This window comes from Canariomyces notabilis (genome assembly GCF_033297395.1).
Source record: "Canariomyces notabilis strain CBS 508.74 unplaced genomic scaffold N656scaffold_4, whole genome shotgun sequence".
In the NCBI taxonomy this organism is placed as follows: Eukaryota; Fungi; Ascomycota; class Sordariomycetes; order Sordariales; family Chaetomiaceae; genus Canariomyces; species Canariomyces notabilis.
In genome coordinates this window covers 982,505-998,851 of record NW_027041826.1, presented here as the reverse complement: position 1 = coordinate 998,851, position 16,347 = coordinate 982,505, and the positions used below count along the sequence as shown (strand labels likewise).

The following is a 16,347-nucleotide window of genomic DNA, read 5'->3' as shown; positions in this document are numbered from 1 at the left end:
GGCAAGATGGGATGAATGAGAATCAAGCTTTTTTCTCTTGGGGCCGATGCAACATCAGGTAACTCATACCCGTCGGCCTCTTGTCTCCTAACTCGTGCTTCATTGCAACCTCTGCTACAGGGCAGTCAGTTCTGTCACTTACCTCTCCTACCCTTTTCTTTTCTAACCCGAAAAAGATGGCTACCAAGGCATAAGTTTGTCATATGCCCTGCCGAACCAAGATATGATGTTGACCTGAGTTTATAGCGTTCTGCCAGTGGCCTTCACACCGAGCTTCCATTCGTTTTCCTTCTCGTCCTCTTGCCCTAGGTAATGGGTAGAGTTGATAAAGTACTACCTAGAATCTAACGCTTGATGGATCGACGTTTCCGGTTTCCGGACCAGGGTCTCAATGCCATGCAGTCCGTGCGTCCATATACTCTATCTCCGTGAGTTCGATACCTATGAGTTGGTAAGGAGCTCATAACGGACCCTTGTTTGAGTCTTTCATGACCTAATAGGCAAAAACAGATCTCGGCTCCTGAGCCCACCACTCCGAAATCGATGGGCACTGGTTGGCTAGGAATTATCCAAGAGCATGCTGAGTGGCGCCATCAAGCCGCATCTCCTTTGACCGCCTCTCCTTTTCACTCCCCCCCCCCCCGAATCGCGTTTCTTGTCAGAGGTCAAAGCTCACAATCCTCATAACGCTACAAGCTCAGGTAGGTATCTTGTTAATGTCACCACCCTAGAAACCGGCAGTCGCAACGGGAGACCTACCTTACCAGTATGGGTACCTAGGTACCAGGCGACTGGATGCGACTGTGGGACAAATTGGCAAGGGTTGCATTGCATTCCCCAGAATTTCTCCACAGAATCCGGCATAGCAGCTTCCCTTGCTCTTCGCATGACCACCTGGTCCCTGTTGATAATATTCAACTGAACTCTGATGGGCTTGTTTGATCACCACGCCATTGGAGCTGTCGTCTCTCTCATCTTCCTCGACGAAGACCTGCTCGATGATCTGGAAGCTTTTTGGAATTCCTCTGCCCCTCTGCCCCTGGCCCTCGCTGGTTTTTACCTGTATGGGTTTCGAGGTAGCTTGTCGGATTTACCCGGGCCGTCGGTGTGACAGCCAAGGTCTCCCCGATCCCATGAATTGAGCTCAGGTGTAGGTTAACGCCTCTCGCGCCGATGCCATGAGCAACAAGTTGAACTGCCTCTGTTCAGGCGCAGAAGCGCAGCGTCCCTCTTGACAGCGGGATATCCAGCGAAACCAAAAGCAACTAGCCATCGAGAGGCATCACCGAGGAGGGAAAACCTGCCTTGGTGACTTCGGGTGCCCTTCATCTTCTTTCTTTGCACACCTTAAGCGGCGATGGCCGTCCAAAACAAGCCGCCGTAGTGAGCCCGCTGTTTCCGTGCTATGCCGGCAGCAATCCCGCTCCTACGGCAGCTCAACTGTTCTCGGCGGGATGTCCTGAAGAGCATCTTTGATACGCGAAGCGGATTTACCCGGCCGGACCTGTGCATGCCAGTTGTGCCAAGAGGCGAGACGAGACGACCCACAGATCGCCGGACATCTCCTTCATGACGCTTTGGAGATACTCGGCCTCGACTGGACCTATGGCAGAAACCGTTCAGGAGAAACAGACACGGGAGCCTGTTGCCCGAGAGCATCTCATGGCGTGTCTTTCTTCGTGCTGTCAAAAGAAGTTCGTGCCTGTCTCGACTCTGGGCTCGACAGTCTCCTATATCTTGATGCATATGCCCACACGGCCTTGGTATTTTACTCTCAGCTCCTCTTTTATCGGTCGATTTGCGATTTCATTTTGTCCTCGCCGCCTCCTGATGGAGCTTATTTCATCGTTACATATACCATCATTTGTAATGAGATAGCGGCATACCTGCTCCGCGTCATGGACGCCTCTTCTCTGTTAGCCTTGCCGACGTCTCCGGCGCCGACCGGGCTCCAGATCTTTGCAATCTTCGTCAACTTCTTTTTCCCAGCACTTGCCCTCCTCGTTGTCTCTGTCCGCGTGGCAGGCAGAGCGGCGGTGAACAAGCTTGCTCTGGACGACTCGCTTGTCTGTATCGCTATGCTCATGTCCATTGCTGAGACGGTCATAAGCTTCTTCTGTTCGTCTAACATCCCAGGGACACTTTTTTGGGCGCTACTGACTTCAATATAGTTATTAAGACAAACTTTGTCGGCATCCCGGTGACGCAGATTCCACCTCATGACCCTACTCAAGGCCTGATATGGGCTTACGCCGTCCAAATTCTTTACAACCCGATACTGGCCCTTGTAAAGTCCTCGGTTCTCATCTTCCTGTCACGGCTGTTCGGCCAGAAGGACTGGGTGCGCCGATATTTGCTCTGGCTCAACATTGCCACCATCTCACAAATGGTTGCCGTCTTCTTCGCCATTACCTTTCAATGCTTTCCGATTGCTTTTAACTGGGACCCTACCATTAGGGGTGGCCGCTGTGTGGACCGCCGGGTTTTATACATATTCATAGCTGTGTTTAACATCATCACCGACGTGCTGATCATGGGCCTGCCAATCTGGATCTTCTCGTCTCTGAGGATTCCAAAGCGCCAAAAGCTGGCGCTGATGTTTGTATTCCTTCTTGGCTTTCTGTAAGCAGCTCGTCCGAGAACCTCCCTAATCTTACCCATCCGCTGACCCTTTGATTACAGCGTGACCATAACATCAGTTGTTCGCATGGTACTCCTAATCCAAGGTCTTTTTGGTCTAGCGGTGTTTACGGCGTCGTCCAACAATATCGGTTTTGTCACTTCATCCATCGAGACCAACCTGGCTCTCATTACGGCCTCGGCTCCGGCACTCCGGCCTATTTTCCGCTCACGAGAACGTGGCGGTTGGTTCTCGCGCACCTCAGTGGCAACGAGCCGCGCGACCCCGGCGGATGTTGACGTTGAGACGGGCCAGAAATCAGTCGGCTGGGACAGCACCCTCGTCGTAGGGAGCGGCGTAGGTGGTAAGTTTGGCCGCGGTGGCAGCCGGGGCGGTAGGAAAGGTGGCAACCGAAGCATGCGGAACGCCTTGCGCAGCGGAGGTTCACGAGGCGGAAGCAAAATCAAACCCATTATCCGTATCAAAACGGATGTCGCCGAACTGCGCAGTCAGTCACCGCGCACGAGCGAGGAAGAGGCGATGACCAATGACGGTATCATGCGCGTTAGCGACATTCAGCGCGAAATCGACGGCATCGTGAAGGAGATTGCCGTCTCTGGGGTCGGCACCTACACGGGCGATAGCCGGCCGAGGACGCCCAGGACGCCCAAGACGCCGTCAGCGCGGCCGCGGCCGTCATTGGAAACCATTACTATTGGAGCTAGCATGATAACGCCGCCCCGTCCAAGCACAAGCAGCGGGACGACGAGATCCCCAGAGAGACATTACAGCGAAAGCATATACCCAGATCAAGGCATTCGATGGAGGGATGACAGGGACAGCAAGATTGAAGACGGCCGAATCTCGCGGTACGGTGACCGCCGGTTTGGGGTAGTCACCCCTAAGGGGACAACACCGACGTCGAAAGGTTGGGAGGGAAGCGGACGGCCCTTCTAGACAGGTTTTTGATGCCCGATATCTATCTTTTTCTTTGTTGTTTCGAGATGATTGCTACGAACATGCGGCATGGTACTAGTACGATCTGGCGTTTTGAAATGCTTTTTTGGCCTGCAGGCTGGCAACGGGGTTCACGATGGTCATTCTCAAGGGGACGGGCGGCGAAAAAAAGGCGCGGTCACAAATACCACATGATTCCCTATGTTTGTCATTCTTCAAGTTCTGTATATACATGAATATAATGTTCCATATACGACTAATGGGATAACTTTCTCCCTACGGCCTTACCCACTATGCGATGGAGGCAGCCTGAGTGAAGTAGAATACTAGGGACTAGTAGTGAGCCTGAGCTCAGGTTGGGACGAACAGCGCTCGGCTTTCGAGGACAATCGAACCGCTCAAGAATCCGAGTCTGTTGTCCGTCCCCCTGCGATTTCAAAGATGGTCAGTTTGGCTAGTGGGCGGCTGAACGGAACCCTGTCGATGAAACGCTCTGCCCGGTGTCATCCGTCTGGCCAACGAAGACCCGAGGCCTTACATATGCGTACTATGGAAAACAGCCGGAATAGGCCTTAGGAGCTTGGAACATTCCCCTTTTGCGCTCTTGCTCTTTGACACAGGAGGAATGCATTTAGCCTCGTAATATCCTGTTGAACTACTGCTGACTCTCTTGCGGATGGGATGGGACCATAACTTGGAAAAAAGCCATAGCCTGGTCAAAGACTCGGACAATCTAGGATAGTAGGTAGATAGCAAGTATCCATCCTTTATACCCTACTAGTACTAATGTGCTTGAGCTACAATAGTATGTTGATAGTGTATATGATCGTCCAGTACCCGTTGGCTCGACCTTCGTATGAGTGCGGGTACTGTAAACCTGGTTTTGAGCTCGGCTCACATCCGAACAGAGCAGGACAGTCGAGTCTTATCTATGCGGGGATTGGCACATGCATTATTCGTAGATTTGGATGGATCTTCTACCTATCTATGTACCTCCTTCCTTAAACGGTTGCAGAGAGTTTCCCCTCGCCAACAAACCTCTAGCAGTTGAGTCCGTGCATGGGAACGTAGCTGCAGTGGAGGGCAGTATCGTCCAACCTGGAATCTCTCACAGATCGGTAGCATCAACGTGGATGCAGTGGTGAGAGCAACTCTCATCTCTACAGCCTATAAAGATCCGTCCATCGTTCCCCGTTGATGTGCGTACGTCATCGCAAGGGGAACACGTACTAGTCAGTCTAGTATACACTAGTAGTTGTAGTTCTGCACTACTTCTACCGACATGGAACTGTCGCTAGACGGAGGAAGTCAGAGCCTGCGTTCAGTATCGAACTTTAGTCGATACGCGATGCAGCGACCTGCTGCGCACAGTCAGAGTCCACGTCGAGGTCCGGTGATGCTAGCGTAGCCTCGAGTCCATAGAACATTAGAAGTCGCTCAATGACTAGCTTGCAGGTAAGAGCGGGTCTTTGGGCGAGGCATCTGATCTCACCCGTGGGGGATGTGTCATGGCCTCCCGCACTAGTAGCTCAAAGCACCCGCATCGTCAGCACCCACCTGCCCGTCTACCAGAGCATGCTGAGCTTGTACCGGCCAGCTGTGTTTGAAGAAGTTGGTGTTAGGGTGAACACTCAAATGCAACTGCCTTGACAGTTTGTTCGATGTACTGGAAGATTTGACTCCAACAGAGGAAGAGTAAGTTGGGGCCGATTGCAGTGTCCGGTGGTATTTCTAAAGTGGCTCAGGGCTCATGTGTGAAAGTGCTGTGACTTGTGTGAAGCGATAGGCCAACAACTGTCAATATTGGCATACATCCCATCAGAGGGATGCACTATGACTCAGTACTAGCAAAACCAGTCTGATCAGCTAGGATCGATATGGATTATCGCCCTCGAGTCGCCCTTGAGGTGATTGCTGTTCCTCAGAGGAACTGCTCAGAACAACAGCTTCGGAAGTTGTTGCTTGTGGGAAACGATTGGGAAACGGGAGACAAACCCGAGAGTGAGGTAAATTGGGGTCGATCGGCTGTGGGGTGGTTTTTGTATGCACCGGCGACGAATGCAACCCAGTCTTGGCAGACGTATTCGAGCCTAACGTTACCAAAACCGAGGTAGCTGTATCCACGTTGTCCTGGTGCTTGAAAATCATGGTGGTAGTACATACAACTGTAGATATCTCTTTAGAACCCCCAAAAAGACAATCTTATTCTGGACAGAGTCCATTCATGTCGACGATTAGTGAAGGGGTCAGTCATGCCAAAGTTGGAAGGAATAGAACCGTCACGAAGCAAGCAACCTGATTCAGAACGCTTACTGTGTGTCGTGTGATGTTGAGAGATACACTATCCTTATCGGGGAACATGTCGCATGTGTACATACAGTACCGTAGACATCTAAAGACAACACAGCCGTCGCTACCAAGGATAGAAGCCACCTTGACGATAGGTTGCACCTGTAAAGTCAGTTCAACCCTTTAGGCATTCTTGCAGCCACGACCGACGATACCTTATTATGTGCAGGCACTCTCGGATCGAGGGCCTTTCTCCTATTCTGCCTAGATGAATGAGACCGCGTCCCAGCACTTCGATTGTCATACCCACCATCTTCTCTAGAATGTGCATGCGCCCACATGTGCTGTGCGGGTGTGGCTGCTATGTCAAACCGTCCGAAATGGATGTCCAACGAAATCCCATCGTCCTTATCAGGCCCCACTGTCCCGAGGACGGCGTCAGAGATAACATGATAATACACGTGTATAAGTATGGCGAGGCGCATCTCGATGACCCGGAATGTGGTCGAAGACCGATTTGTTCCGCTGTGGCCGTTATTGTCGGCAGCTTGGATATTTAACTGAAGTTGGGGCGAACCCTGGGCACTTCGCTACGCTCACATTCGCAAACAGCAGGTCCAGGGTCCACCGGGCGGTCTACATTTGTAGCTCCGGATTGAGGTGTGACGCATTCCAACGGTCGGAACCTCTCTCATGCACTGCGATCGAGATCGGGCTGCAGTGTGCATAGGTATTCAGATTTCTTCGTCGTTTTCTCAGCTGTCTTTCAGGCCCGTGTCAACAGCACCTCTCCCATGGCCTTTGACTTCGTTGACTTCGGCGCCGAACGCTGGAGCGCAGGACTCCGTCAGCAGACTTAGACGAGCGCTGAATCGTCGACTACGTAGTTCAGGGTCCAGGACAGTGGGCCCTCCCGCCGAGGATTTTTGCTTTACCGTTACGTACTGAATTTCCCTTCGACACACGACATTGGCCCTGAGCTGCGACACGAAGAAATAACCACAGTGGGAATCGCCCTGGCCCCGGTGTCGGCAAGCAGCCCAGGCTGCTGTTTGGTGGCATCACAAGCCCTGAATCCCGGGCTTGCCGGCAATGAGCACCCCCCCTGCAGTCGATCTGCAGCGGCACCCGAACAGGTGGATTACATGTCCGCCAACTAAAGTCACACTACGGTGGTCCGCTCACTTGCCCCATTCGTCCATCGCTCCGTTATTAAAGGCCCCGGCGGCCACTTGGACACTCACACCATGATATCCGCCCGGTCCTATCTCGTCTCCCGGCACAGTCAACCACTCTCGAACTCGCAGCCCCAAGCCGCGGCCTCTTCTTATTTCCAACCAGCTGTGTCCTCGCCCTCACACTCGCGTCCCGGCCCTCCCTTGTCGTTCGCGAAAGGAAATGAGAATCAGGTCTTGGCCGCCACCAACAAAAGCACTAGCGTTGATATGTCTCCCACCTCGTCGAAGCGAAGAGATCGCGGCTCGGGGTTCCTGAACCCAAGCCCTCCGGCGACCACGATGGCCCCCGTACGAGCGGCTGCCCCATCTACCCCGGTGCAAATCCCAACAAGACCGAAATCTCGGGATAGGCCACACCCGCACAACTCGCATCGCCATCATGAGGACAGGAAACAAAACTCGACATCGCGCCATCGGAGAGGCGTGCATTCTCCCGATGCGATCCCGCCTTCTGTGGCCGCCCTCCTGGCTATCACCAGTATACCCCCGCCGAAAGCAACGAGGAGCATGCGGCAGACAAGGGAGGAGAAGAGGATGACGGTCGAGTCCATCATTGAAAGGGCTCAGGAGTCCGAGAAGCAGCTTAGTTTGACCCTAAGCAATGACCCGATGAATATTCTTTTGACACCCCCCGAAGACCTCGACGGCGACGATTTGTCCGCGTGCGACAGCGCCCTAGGATCCGTCTTGTCTTCGCGAACCATCTCATTGGAATCTATGCCATCGCTCAGTAGTTCACTCACTACTGAGACGCCTTCTTCGTTGGAAACACCTTACACGCCGCTGAGGAAACGCAAGGCCCGGCCAACCCGCCGTTCACTGGAACCCGTCTCTTCACCGCCGGGCGAATCCGACAGTCACCCGCTGTCATCCCCCGAGATTGACGTCGAGGAACTGGATTTCAGAGTGTTCGAGGAGAAAACAGAGCTCCCGGAGAAAAAGACCTTGCGCCTGCCTTTTCAGCCTTTGAAGTCTGCTTTCAAATCAAATCTGACCGCTTCGCTAAGGGCATTGCGCCAGGCGGCTCGTTCCTTTTCCAACCTGAACTTCCCATCGATTCCGCCCGAGGACTTTCTCACCAGGTCCATCTTGACTATCGACCCACAGGTCCCGTATACAGACGAGCGCAGACCGCCTCCGTTGGAGGAGGAACCCACGGCTGCCTTGCGGCGCTATCTGAACCCGACTACTACTGCTCGTCTTGAGAAACCCCAATTACCCGCTTCCTCGTCCGGCCCGGTGCTACGAACATTTACGGCCTCGATCCAGATGCAGACTTACAAGGTGCAACGGTCCCGGAGCGCGCCTCCAACCGTGAATCGCTCCCCTTCACCGTTGGCAGGAGGAGGAGCCTACTCAGCGGCGCAATCGGCGCCAACGTCGCAAACAAAACCGTCGCTCGCGGAGTACCCCTCACCGGGGCCTCGGCAGCGCGAGATGCGCGAGAACCCCGATTTCATCCGCATTGCCGTCATGGAGATGGCAATGCGGAAACGCGGCAAGCTAAGCGAGCAGCGACCGGGTCGGGCTCGTTGGGCGCTCCCGCCAAGAAAACCGAGCTTGAGACCGTATGTGGTTGGGCCCGACGGGGTGCCTGCTCGATGGGTCTCCTGCTCGTGTGAGTAATTGCTGCCGTGGTGCACCTGCTTAATTGGAGCTCCGTCCGACTTTGTTGGACACGTCAAGAACTGCCGGCGGAATTTTGCGAGCCCACATAAGCTACGCCAAGAGAAGCCCTCCACGCTATGGAGCATTCACAGTTGGAGAGCAAAAAAAAAAAAAAAAAAGGGTGATGCGGATTGTGGACCTTCCGCCATACAGTCCGCACTCTTTGTTTCAGATGACGTCCTGTCGACAGGCGTTACAGATGATCTTTGCCTACCGACGCCCACGACTGCCCTGTTTCTCTACACTACGCCTCACCGGTCGATCTACGAGCCTTTTGGCTTGCGAGAGAACGGCGAGCGCGATTTTCACTTGACGGCCCGACGGAGATTGTCGTCCCGCGCGGGATGCGGGATGCGTGGGGTTCGATTAGCGATGAATGAGTGGCTAAACCCTCTCTCAACAATCTGGCCTGCTTGGCCACGGAGGTACGGAGGTGTCTCTCTTCATTTTACCTCAGCGATAATTAGAAAGGCCTGAGCGATCTGGACCTCATTTGCATTGGATTTCATTTTTTTGGGAGGCATTCCCTTGCATAGCCCCGGATTGGCATGTCATTGGGGGAAGAAGGATGCCCGCATTATCGCGTTGTCGAACTTCCTTTTGTTTCTTCAGCCTTGTATTTGGAGGACGACACCTTCCAGAAGTTTTCTAGCGCGCATGATTTCTCGAGCTCGCGCCGTGCCGTGGTGTGCGGCTTTTTTGTTTGGTCTTCTTTTTGGTTCTGCATCTTGCTAGGGTTGGAGCATGTCAGGGATGGGGATTGTGGGACGCATTTCGGGGCTCCATTGCATTGGGTGTGGGGTGTTGACTTGGGTCTTCTTTTTTCACCGCCCTTCGATTCATCAATCGACGAAAGGATCAATTCGATGTTTGGAATCATTGGCATTGTTCGTCACGAACGGGTTGCTTCGCCATGGAGTGGGAGTCACGGTTCATTTGGTTCTCAGGGGATTTTGCTGTCACGGGGAAAGGGTGGTGTTAGGGTTGTCGAAGAAGCGGATTCAACAACGGCATAGGTTTTGGCTATTTGGAACCAGGAGACGAGCTTCTCCGTGTAAAGCATTTATTAACATACTATCTTGTTATACATAGTATCAACAGCTCAAAATTGCCTAGCCATCAGGTTCAAAACTGCATCTACACTGTAGGCTCATTACAGGGTGAACGAACCTCGTCGATATCTCGATGCCAAGCTGTATGCAAGGGACCGCTGTAAACAATCAAGTGGTTCGCTGTATCTTACCATCTTCTTGGACATAGGAGGGAATATAGACCTAAGAGAGTGCACCATCGGCTCGACATCACACACAGCGATAACGGGGTTGCATTGTGCACACTGCTGCCTCATTGTACCTACCTCGAGTCACGGTACCATCTCGTGTATCCCAGCTAGCGCAATACATCTGGCACCAAATCTAGGTAGTCTCTGTGGTCGCCAGACCAGGGTGGCAAGAGGGGAGAGGGAGGCGTATGGTCAGGAAGCAGGAGCGAGAGCCGGGTTCAAGAGTCGTGGGCTTTCTGCTCCTGTACGAGTGGCATCTTCAGGATATATGACCAGGGTTAAAGGGTGCTGCTACATATATGACGGGCAAAGAGTGTCATAGGATAAGGCCTCTGTTTCGACAATACAAATCAGATATGAAGACGGGCAATCACGGATATCGAACAGTACAGTGTATACTATGCACGGGAATCGAAGCAAATCAAGGTGCCGGCAAACCATGCCACCCGCCCGTGGAATTGGTCCTGCGCCTCTTTTGTTTTCTTCCAGAATCCAAATGAAATAGGATATATCCATCTCCTCCCTCTAATTACTCCTCGTCCTCATTCTCCCCATCACCAGCCACAGCGGCAACAGCAGCGGCAGCACTCTTCTTTTCACCCGCCATCCTGGCCCATTCCTGCGCCTTGGCCGAAACCCGCTCCCTACTCTTCGCATCGCCATTCTCCTCCTCCCACTTCGCCCACCGCCGGAACCAGGCTTTTGCCTGCTTGGGCTTCAACCCCTTAACCTTGCTTCCGCGCTCGAACAGGTCGCGGATGACGGTCACATCGGCGGTGCCCACCGCTGACGGCGATGTCTCCAGATCGAGCAGCTGGTTCCAGAGGTCAAACTTCTTGGGGTAGGTTGCGAGCAAGCTCTCGAAGAGGGTGCGGCCCTGCTCGCGGTCGCCGTTGGGGGAGCGGAACTCGAGCGCGGCGAACTTGGGTAGTAGCAAGAGGTACGTGCGCGACTGCTGCGTGCTGCTGCCGAGCACCTGCGTGGCACGCTTGAGGAGGGCTCGGGCGCGGTCCGGCTGGTTGGCGGTCGCATGAAGGAAGTGGGCGTAGTTGATCCAGACGTCCAGCGACTGGGAGCCGAACTTCTTGACGATCTTTTCAAAGAGATCGTCGGCTTCCTATTGGCAGCGGGTTAGTGATGGGTAATGCAACCTTGTCAGGGCGCATTGATTGAGCTTACCTTGTGCTTCCCAGCCTGGATGTAGATGCTTGCCAGCCGCTCGTGAACTTCCTGCTCGTCGTTGTATGTACACGCTCGTTTGAAGACCTCCTCTGCTGTTTCGTCGGTGCCATAAGCGACTTCAAGGTTGAGATATGCAATCCACACGTTCAACTTCTCCGTCTCTTCCTTGATGTTGATGGTTTTGATTGCCCTCTCTGCCACTTGCCTTGCGCTGGCCAGGTCATTGGCTTGCATCTGGAACGCCATGTATGCAATCCATAGCTGGGATGAGTCGGGCTGGCCGAGGAGGAGTCGTTCATAATCGCTGGATGTTTGCGGCCCGTTGATGTCCAGTTCAGCTGTCTTGTCAACCAGGATCTGGGGTTCATGCCGTTTCTTTGCCTTCTTGTTTGGCCTGTCCACAAGGCTATTATTGGCATTATCGTCCGCATCCAGAGCGTTGGCTGCCCAGTCAAACCCTCCGGCATCGAGACCAGCCAAGCCTTCTGGTTTGGCATCGACCATCTCGACATCGCTGCTATCATCACCTTCATCTCGGTCATCGTTGTCATGCTCATCATCGGACCCAGCAAGAAGAAGTGCACCCCCTGCATCGTCCATCGCCTCGTCGATGTCGCTTCCTTCTTCACTGCTAATGGCTGCACCGGCATCCTCGTCTTCACTCTCGACGTCCATATCGTCGTCGTCGCCATCCTTAAAGTAGGAGGGTTTCAGACCGAGGTTGATTCGCTTTTTCTCGAGATCGACCTTCAGCACACGGGCCTTGACACGGTCACCTTCGTTGTAGAGTGTCCTCGCATCCTTGACGGTCCTGTCCGCCATCTCACTGCGATGACAGAGACCGGAGAGATTGGCCGATCCATCGATGTCGATAAAGGCACCAAACTCTTCGACCTTCCGGACTCTACCGGTAATGGTCTGACCTTCCTTCAGGTCAGACATTGTGGTCAAAGGGACAAAATCCTTCTCTACCACTGACGGCTTCAAGCTCATCTCGAAGCGTCCATCAGCAGCAAATATGATGCGTCCTTTCACCACTTGATCGACTTGAAAGTGTTCCTTCCAGTCTTTCAGGAAAGAGTCGGACAAATTCTTAATCAGGACCAGTGCCACAACGTCCCCACCAAGAGAGACGAAGAGACCCTTATCCGAGACATTTTTGACGAAACCTCGGATAATGTCGCCGACCTTGAGCTCCGTGCTCTTTGTAATCTCCTTATCCCTTACGGGCAAGGATGAGTTGAGGACCCTCGAGGGCCGCAAAGACAACCTCAATCGCTTGTTGCTCTTATCAATCTCTACGACGGCTACCCGCACTATCTCATTCTTCGAATAGCGGAGTGGGTTCGCTTCGTCGTAGTCATCTGCGAGATCTGCCAGGTGCACCGGTCCTGCTACCGAGTCGCTGAGCTGGACGACGACTTGGCGGTCATTGACCTTGGTGACCTTCGCGGGCAAGACCATGCCTTGTTCGATCTTGTCCCAGGTAAGCGCGTTAGCGGCGCCGGGAGTCCGGGCAGAGAGATCAACGCGCTTCTTGTCCGCGTCTACGGCCAGAACCCGTACTTGAAGCGCACAGCCTACAGGGAAGCTCTTTTCCAAGTTTGCAAGCTTGGACAAGTCGTCGGAAGCCTCCATAGCGCTGATCCTGCCGCGCACGTTGGGAGATAGGTTAACCCACAGGTGGTTAGTCCCAACGTTGTTGACGAAGGCCAGATGGGTGGACCCGACTTCGACCTTCTCAAGAGATAGTGGCTCTGGAGGAGTCCCTTCCTTGAGATCGCTCGGCTTTGCTGAAAGCTCTAGAACCGAGTGGCTAGACCGATGGGTGATGGGCAAGAATCTGTGGTTACGGGCATCATGAATGCCCAGAACGCGAACCCGCACAACGTCTTTTGGCTTGAACTTCTTCAGCGGCCTCTTCGGGTCTGGAATATCACTCCAGCTATCGAAAACCTGCGAGACGTCGATTCGCCCCTGAATGTTGTCCGCGATTTCGACATTGAGTTGCGTCTCCTTAACAGATTTCACCCTAGCCTCGGTATGTTTGCCGATGCCAAGATCACTAATCGAGCTGATTGAGTCGTCCAGGGAGTTTACTGCCTTCTCGACCGGCTTCGCAGACTTCTTCGCCTGTTCATCAAGAACAGATGGTATCGCCACGACCAGGCGGCCGAGATCTTTGTCGACGTGGGTGACCCTGACAAGGACGGACTGTGACTTGTGCATTCCAAAATTGGGCTTATCGTGTATCTCCCGAGGCATCATCGACTTTGGGAGGAGAGCCGTCAATTTGCCTGCAAACTGCACGAACACGGCCGTGGCAGTGATATTCCGGACGAAGCCGGGCACTTCTTCTCCGACCTGGGCATCATCAACGCCGGAGAGGAGCTTCCCCTGTTCGCTTGCTTGGACAAGACTTGGCTTGTGTGAGAGAGTTATGGAACGGCGACTTTCGTTCTTCTCAAGGACGACCAAGTCGGAAAGTGTTTGGTTGACGTGGATTTTTTTCAGGGCAGACTGCGTCTTGCTGACCGATTTATCAGTCAAATGGCCGACGGGAAGAATTGCTTTCAATGAAGAGTCGATGAGCTCTACGAAGATATCGTCCTCTGTCTTCTGAGTCACCTTAGCGGAAACCAGATCGCCGATTTGAAGCTTCTTCAGCGCAAGCTGTTTTTCTAGTCCAAAAGCAGAAGGGTCTTTGCATGAAACAATGAGCCTGCTAGCTTCTGGGTCAAAGCTGAGGACGTATACACTGACAGTCTGTCCCACCCGGAAATGTTCTTTGGGATCGTGTATGTAGGCCTCGCTCATCTCAGAGACGGGAAGGAAACCGCGAAGTTGGCCGTAGAACTGGACGATGGCCCCGTGCTGCAGCACGCTGACGATTGTACCAGGCGCCTGAAGTCCTACCGCCAGCTCATCGTATGACTTGATGGGGGGTGCTTCGGAATTGACCAGCGTTTTCTTCAGTGTCAGACGCAATTGATGCATTGCTGGGTTGGTCGACAACACGCGGGTCTTGACTTTCATCCCTTCCCGGAACTTCTTCTCGGGATGCTGCAAGTGTACATCGGCGAGATGCATCTCGGGGACTAGACCAGATATCCCCTCGGCAATCCTGACGATAAGACCTCCGAGGCCGTCTTGGTTGACGACAAGCTTCTCAACCACACCGGGAACTACGGCTCCCACTGGGATGTCTTCAATTCGCAGGAATGGTTGCTCGAGAACATGCTTCTCGAAAGAGAGGAGGAACATGCCGTCGAACGGGTTGTAACCGACCACGCGGCCAGGGTGGACGGACCCAACCTTGTATGGGCCGCTGTTCTCGAACAAAGTATCCACCTTGCCGTCCTTGACCCTGGAAATGTGGACGAACCCTGCGACACCCTTTACGCCAACATCAACATAAAGCCCAATGCCAGGCTCGACCCTTTGTACCGTGCATTTCTCCACAACTGCGGAGTGAGCAAGAATCTGAGTTGGCAGCACTTCCTGGTCGTTTTGAGCAGCCGTCTTTGGCTTCATCGAGAGAACATGCGGCAGAAGGGAAATCCCTAGCTTCGGCTTGTTCGCGGTTGGGAATGTGCAGATGATTCTCGCCTTGACTCGGGAGCCCACCTTGAACTTGTCTTCGAGGACGACACCATCGGGTCCGGCGCCAGAGTGGATAAGATCTGCGGTCACGTCCAGATGACCCATTACCTTGCCAACGATGCCATGCTGAGAGACCTCAGATACCAATACATCGGCCGCAGCGCCCGGTAGGAATGACTCGATAGTAGTAGCTTCAGCCGGGTAGTTTGCGGCATTACCAAGGCGGTCCGAGAGCGTGGATAGCTGGACAACCTTGCCACCCGCCGCTCTGCCGGTCACAGTGCAGAGAAAAACTGCGCCCGGCTGCATATTATCCTCGTCTATGCTTTTGTCAAGCTGCTTGCGCGGCAAGAACCCCTTGAGCTCGGAATCAGGGATATCGATATCCATGACAAAGCCACGGTCCTCGACGCTAGCAACCGAAGCCATAAGCGTACAATTCTCAACGATGTCCTGCTCTGACATTGTGGAGTTTGTATGTGCAGGAAAGAGAGACAGTTCAATATGTCGTCTCGTCTTTCCGGGGGTTGATTCGTCCATTGTAGACACGACGTACGTGCGCACATACTGGCCAATACGAAATAAGCTCGAGAGATCGACGTCGTCAGAGCTTTCGTCCCCGGACTCCTCCGCCTCGTCTTCTTTCTCGGCACTGGTCTGCAGCCGTTGGGTCAGGGACTCGGAGATGGCGGTGATAGACACATGACCGATGAGATTGTTTGGCAAAGCGATGGCTATATCGAGGGGATTAATGGCCGAGACAGTTCCGAGAACGAGTGAGCCTTTGACAAGACGCTACGACGCAGTCAGCAACAGAACGGCATGCAACGGCGGGAGGCTGTAGTAGTCAGTACCTTGAAATTCAGACTTTCGACCTTGACAGCATCCTCATCCGTGACGGTCTTCGCGGCTGTCTCGTCTCCCCTGGACTTTCGCTTCTTCTTTTTAGAAGCACCTTCCACCTTGTCCCCCTTCTTGCCAGTAGCCTCCTCGAACAGCACATCCTTTTTCGCCTGGATCTGGATCTGCTTCTGTTCAAGAGGAGTGAGGACGCTCCCACCACCTCGAGGGAAAAGCGGCTCCTCCTCTTTGAGCTGTGAAACCAACGGGGCGGAAACTGGCTTTGAAGCGGACGACTTGGGCGACTTTGCGCGCTTCTTGTCGCTGTCTTTCGTCGAGTCGCTCGATTTGGCCCGTTTTGAAGGCCTGGATTCTGTTGCTGCTCGAGCTGTCTTGGATGCAGAAGCACCGTCAGGGCCCTCCTTGCGTTTCAGCGAACCCATGGTGGCAATATGGGTGCTTGTCTGGCCGCAATTGGGGCGATCTGCTGGTGAATGCTTCGCCCGCGCAACTGCCCGCCAACAATGCTTCAGAAAAGTGCAGTCGATCTGATGAAGCTGCACATCCACAAAAATTTCCCGGGGGTAACTCTCTTGGCAGTTGCCGATAACGATAAGTAAAGCGGTGAACGGAGGGGCGGGTTCTGCCAAGACCTGCAGCGATGATCA

The 16,347-nt window shown here is 53.6% G+C and overlaps 4 protein-coding genes across 4 annotated transcripts; 3 read left to right on the top strand and 1 right to left on the bottom strand.

Moving 5' to 3' along the window:
- Positions 1-1,898: 1,898 nt before the first annotated feature.
- N656DRAFT_795943 (uncharacterized protein) lies at positions 1,899-3,577 on the top strand (the record flags this gene model as incomplete). Its single annotated transcript, XM_064817475.1, has 3 exons — positions 1,899-2,118; positions 2,172-2,622; positions 2,683-3,577. 3 exons carry the CDS (start codon positions 1,899-1,901, stop codon positions 3,575-3,577), a joined length of 1,566 nt encoding a protein of 521 aa, XP_064672831.1.
- A 3,734-nt stretch (positions 3,578-7,311) lies between these two features.
- Positions 7,312-8,730, top strand: N656DRAFT_703829 (uncharacterized protein; the record flags this gene model as incomplete). The annotated part of the gene is made up of 1 exon (XM_064811127.1): positions 7,312-8,730. The coding sequence occupies one exon, from the start codon at positions 7,312-7,314 to the stop codon at positions 8,728-8,730; it is 1,419 nt and encodes a 472-aa protein (XP_064672830.1).
- A 472-nt stretch (positions 8,731-9,202) lies between these two features.
- N656DRAFT_490387 (uncharacterized protein) lies at positions 9,203-9,856 on the top strand. Its single transcript, XM_064809826.1, has one exon. The coding sequence runs from the start codon at positions 9,321-9,323 to the stop codon at positions 9,786-9,788; it is 468 nt and encodes a 155-aa protein (XP_064672829.1). The 5' UTR covers positions 9,203-9,320; the 3' UTR covers positions 9,789-9,856.
- A 478-nt stretch (positions 9,857-10,334) lies between these two features.
- N656DRAFT_748249 (nucleic acid-binding protein) lies at positions 10,335-16,229 on the bottom strand. The gene is made up of 3 exons (XM_064812953.1): positions 15,694-16,229; positions 11,234-15,634; positions 10,335-11,171 (listed from the first exon to the last, which is right to left on the bottom strand). The coding sequence occupies exons 1-3, from the start codon at positions 16,120-16,122 to the stop codon at positions 10,584-10,586; spliced, it is 5,418 nt and encodes a 1,805-aa protein (XP_064672828.1). The 5' UTR covers positions 16,123-16,229; the 3' UTR covers positions 10,335-10,583.
- Positions 16,230-16,347: the final 118 nt, after the last annotated feature.

Excerpts from the sequence above, each read along its gene's own strand:
- N656DRAFT_490387 (XM_064809826.1), top strand. The coding sequence starts at position 9,321 with ATGTCATTGGGGGAAGAAGGATGCCCGCATTATCGCGTTGTCGAACTT.
- N656DRAFT_748249 (XM_064812953.1), bottom strand. The coding sequence starts at position 16,122 with ATGGGTTCGCTGAAACGCAAGGAGGGCCCTGACGGTGCTTCTGCATCC. Across the intron at positions 15,635-15,693 it reads TCGAAAGTCTGAATTTCAAG|CGTCTTGTCAAAGGCTCACT; the intron begins GTACTGACTACT and ends ACTGCGTCGTAG. Across the intron at positions 11,172-11,233 it reads TCCAGGCTGGGAAGCACAAG|GAAGCCGACGATCTCTTTGA; the intron begins GTAAGCTCAATC and ends CGCTGCCAATAG.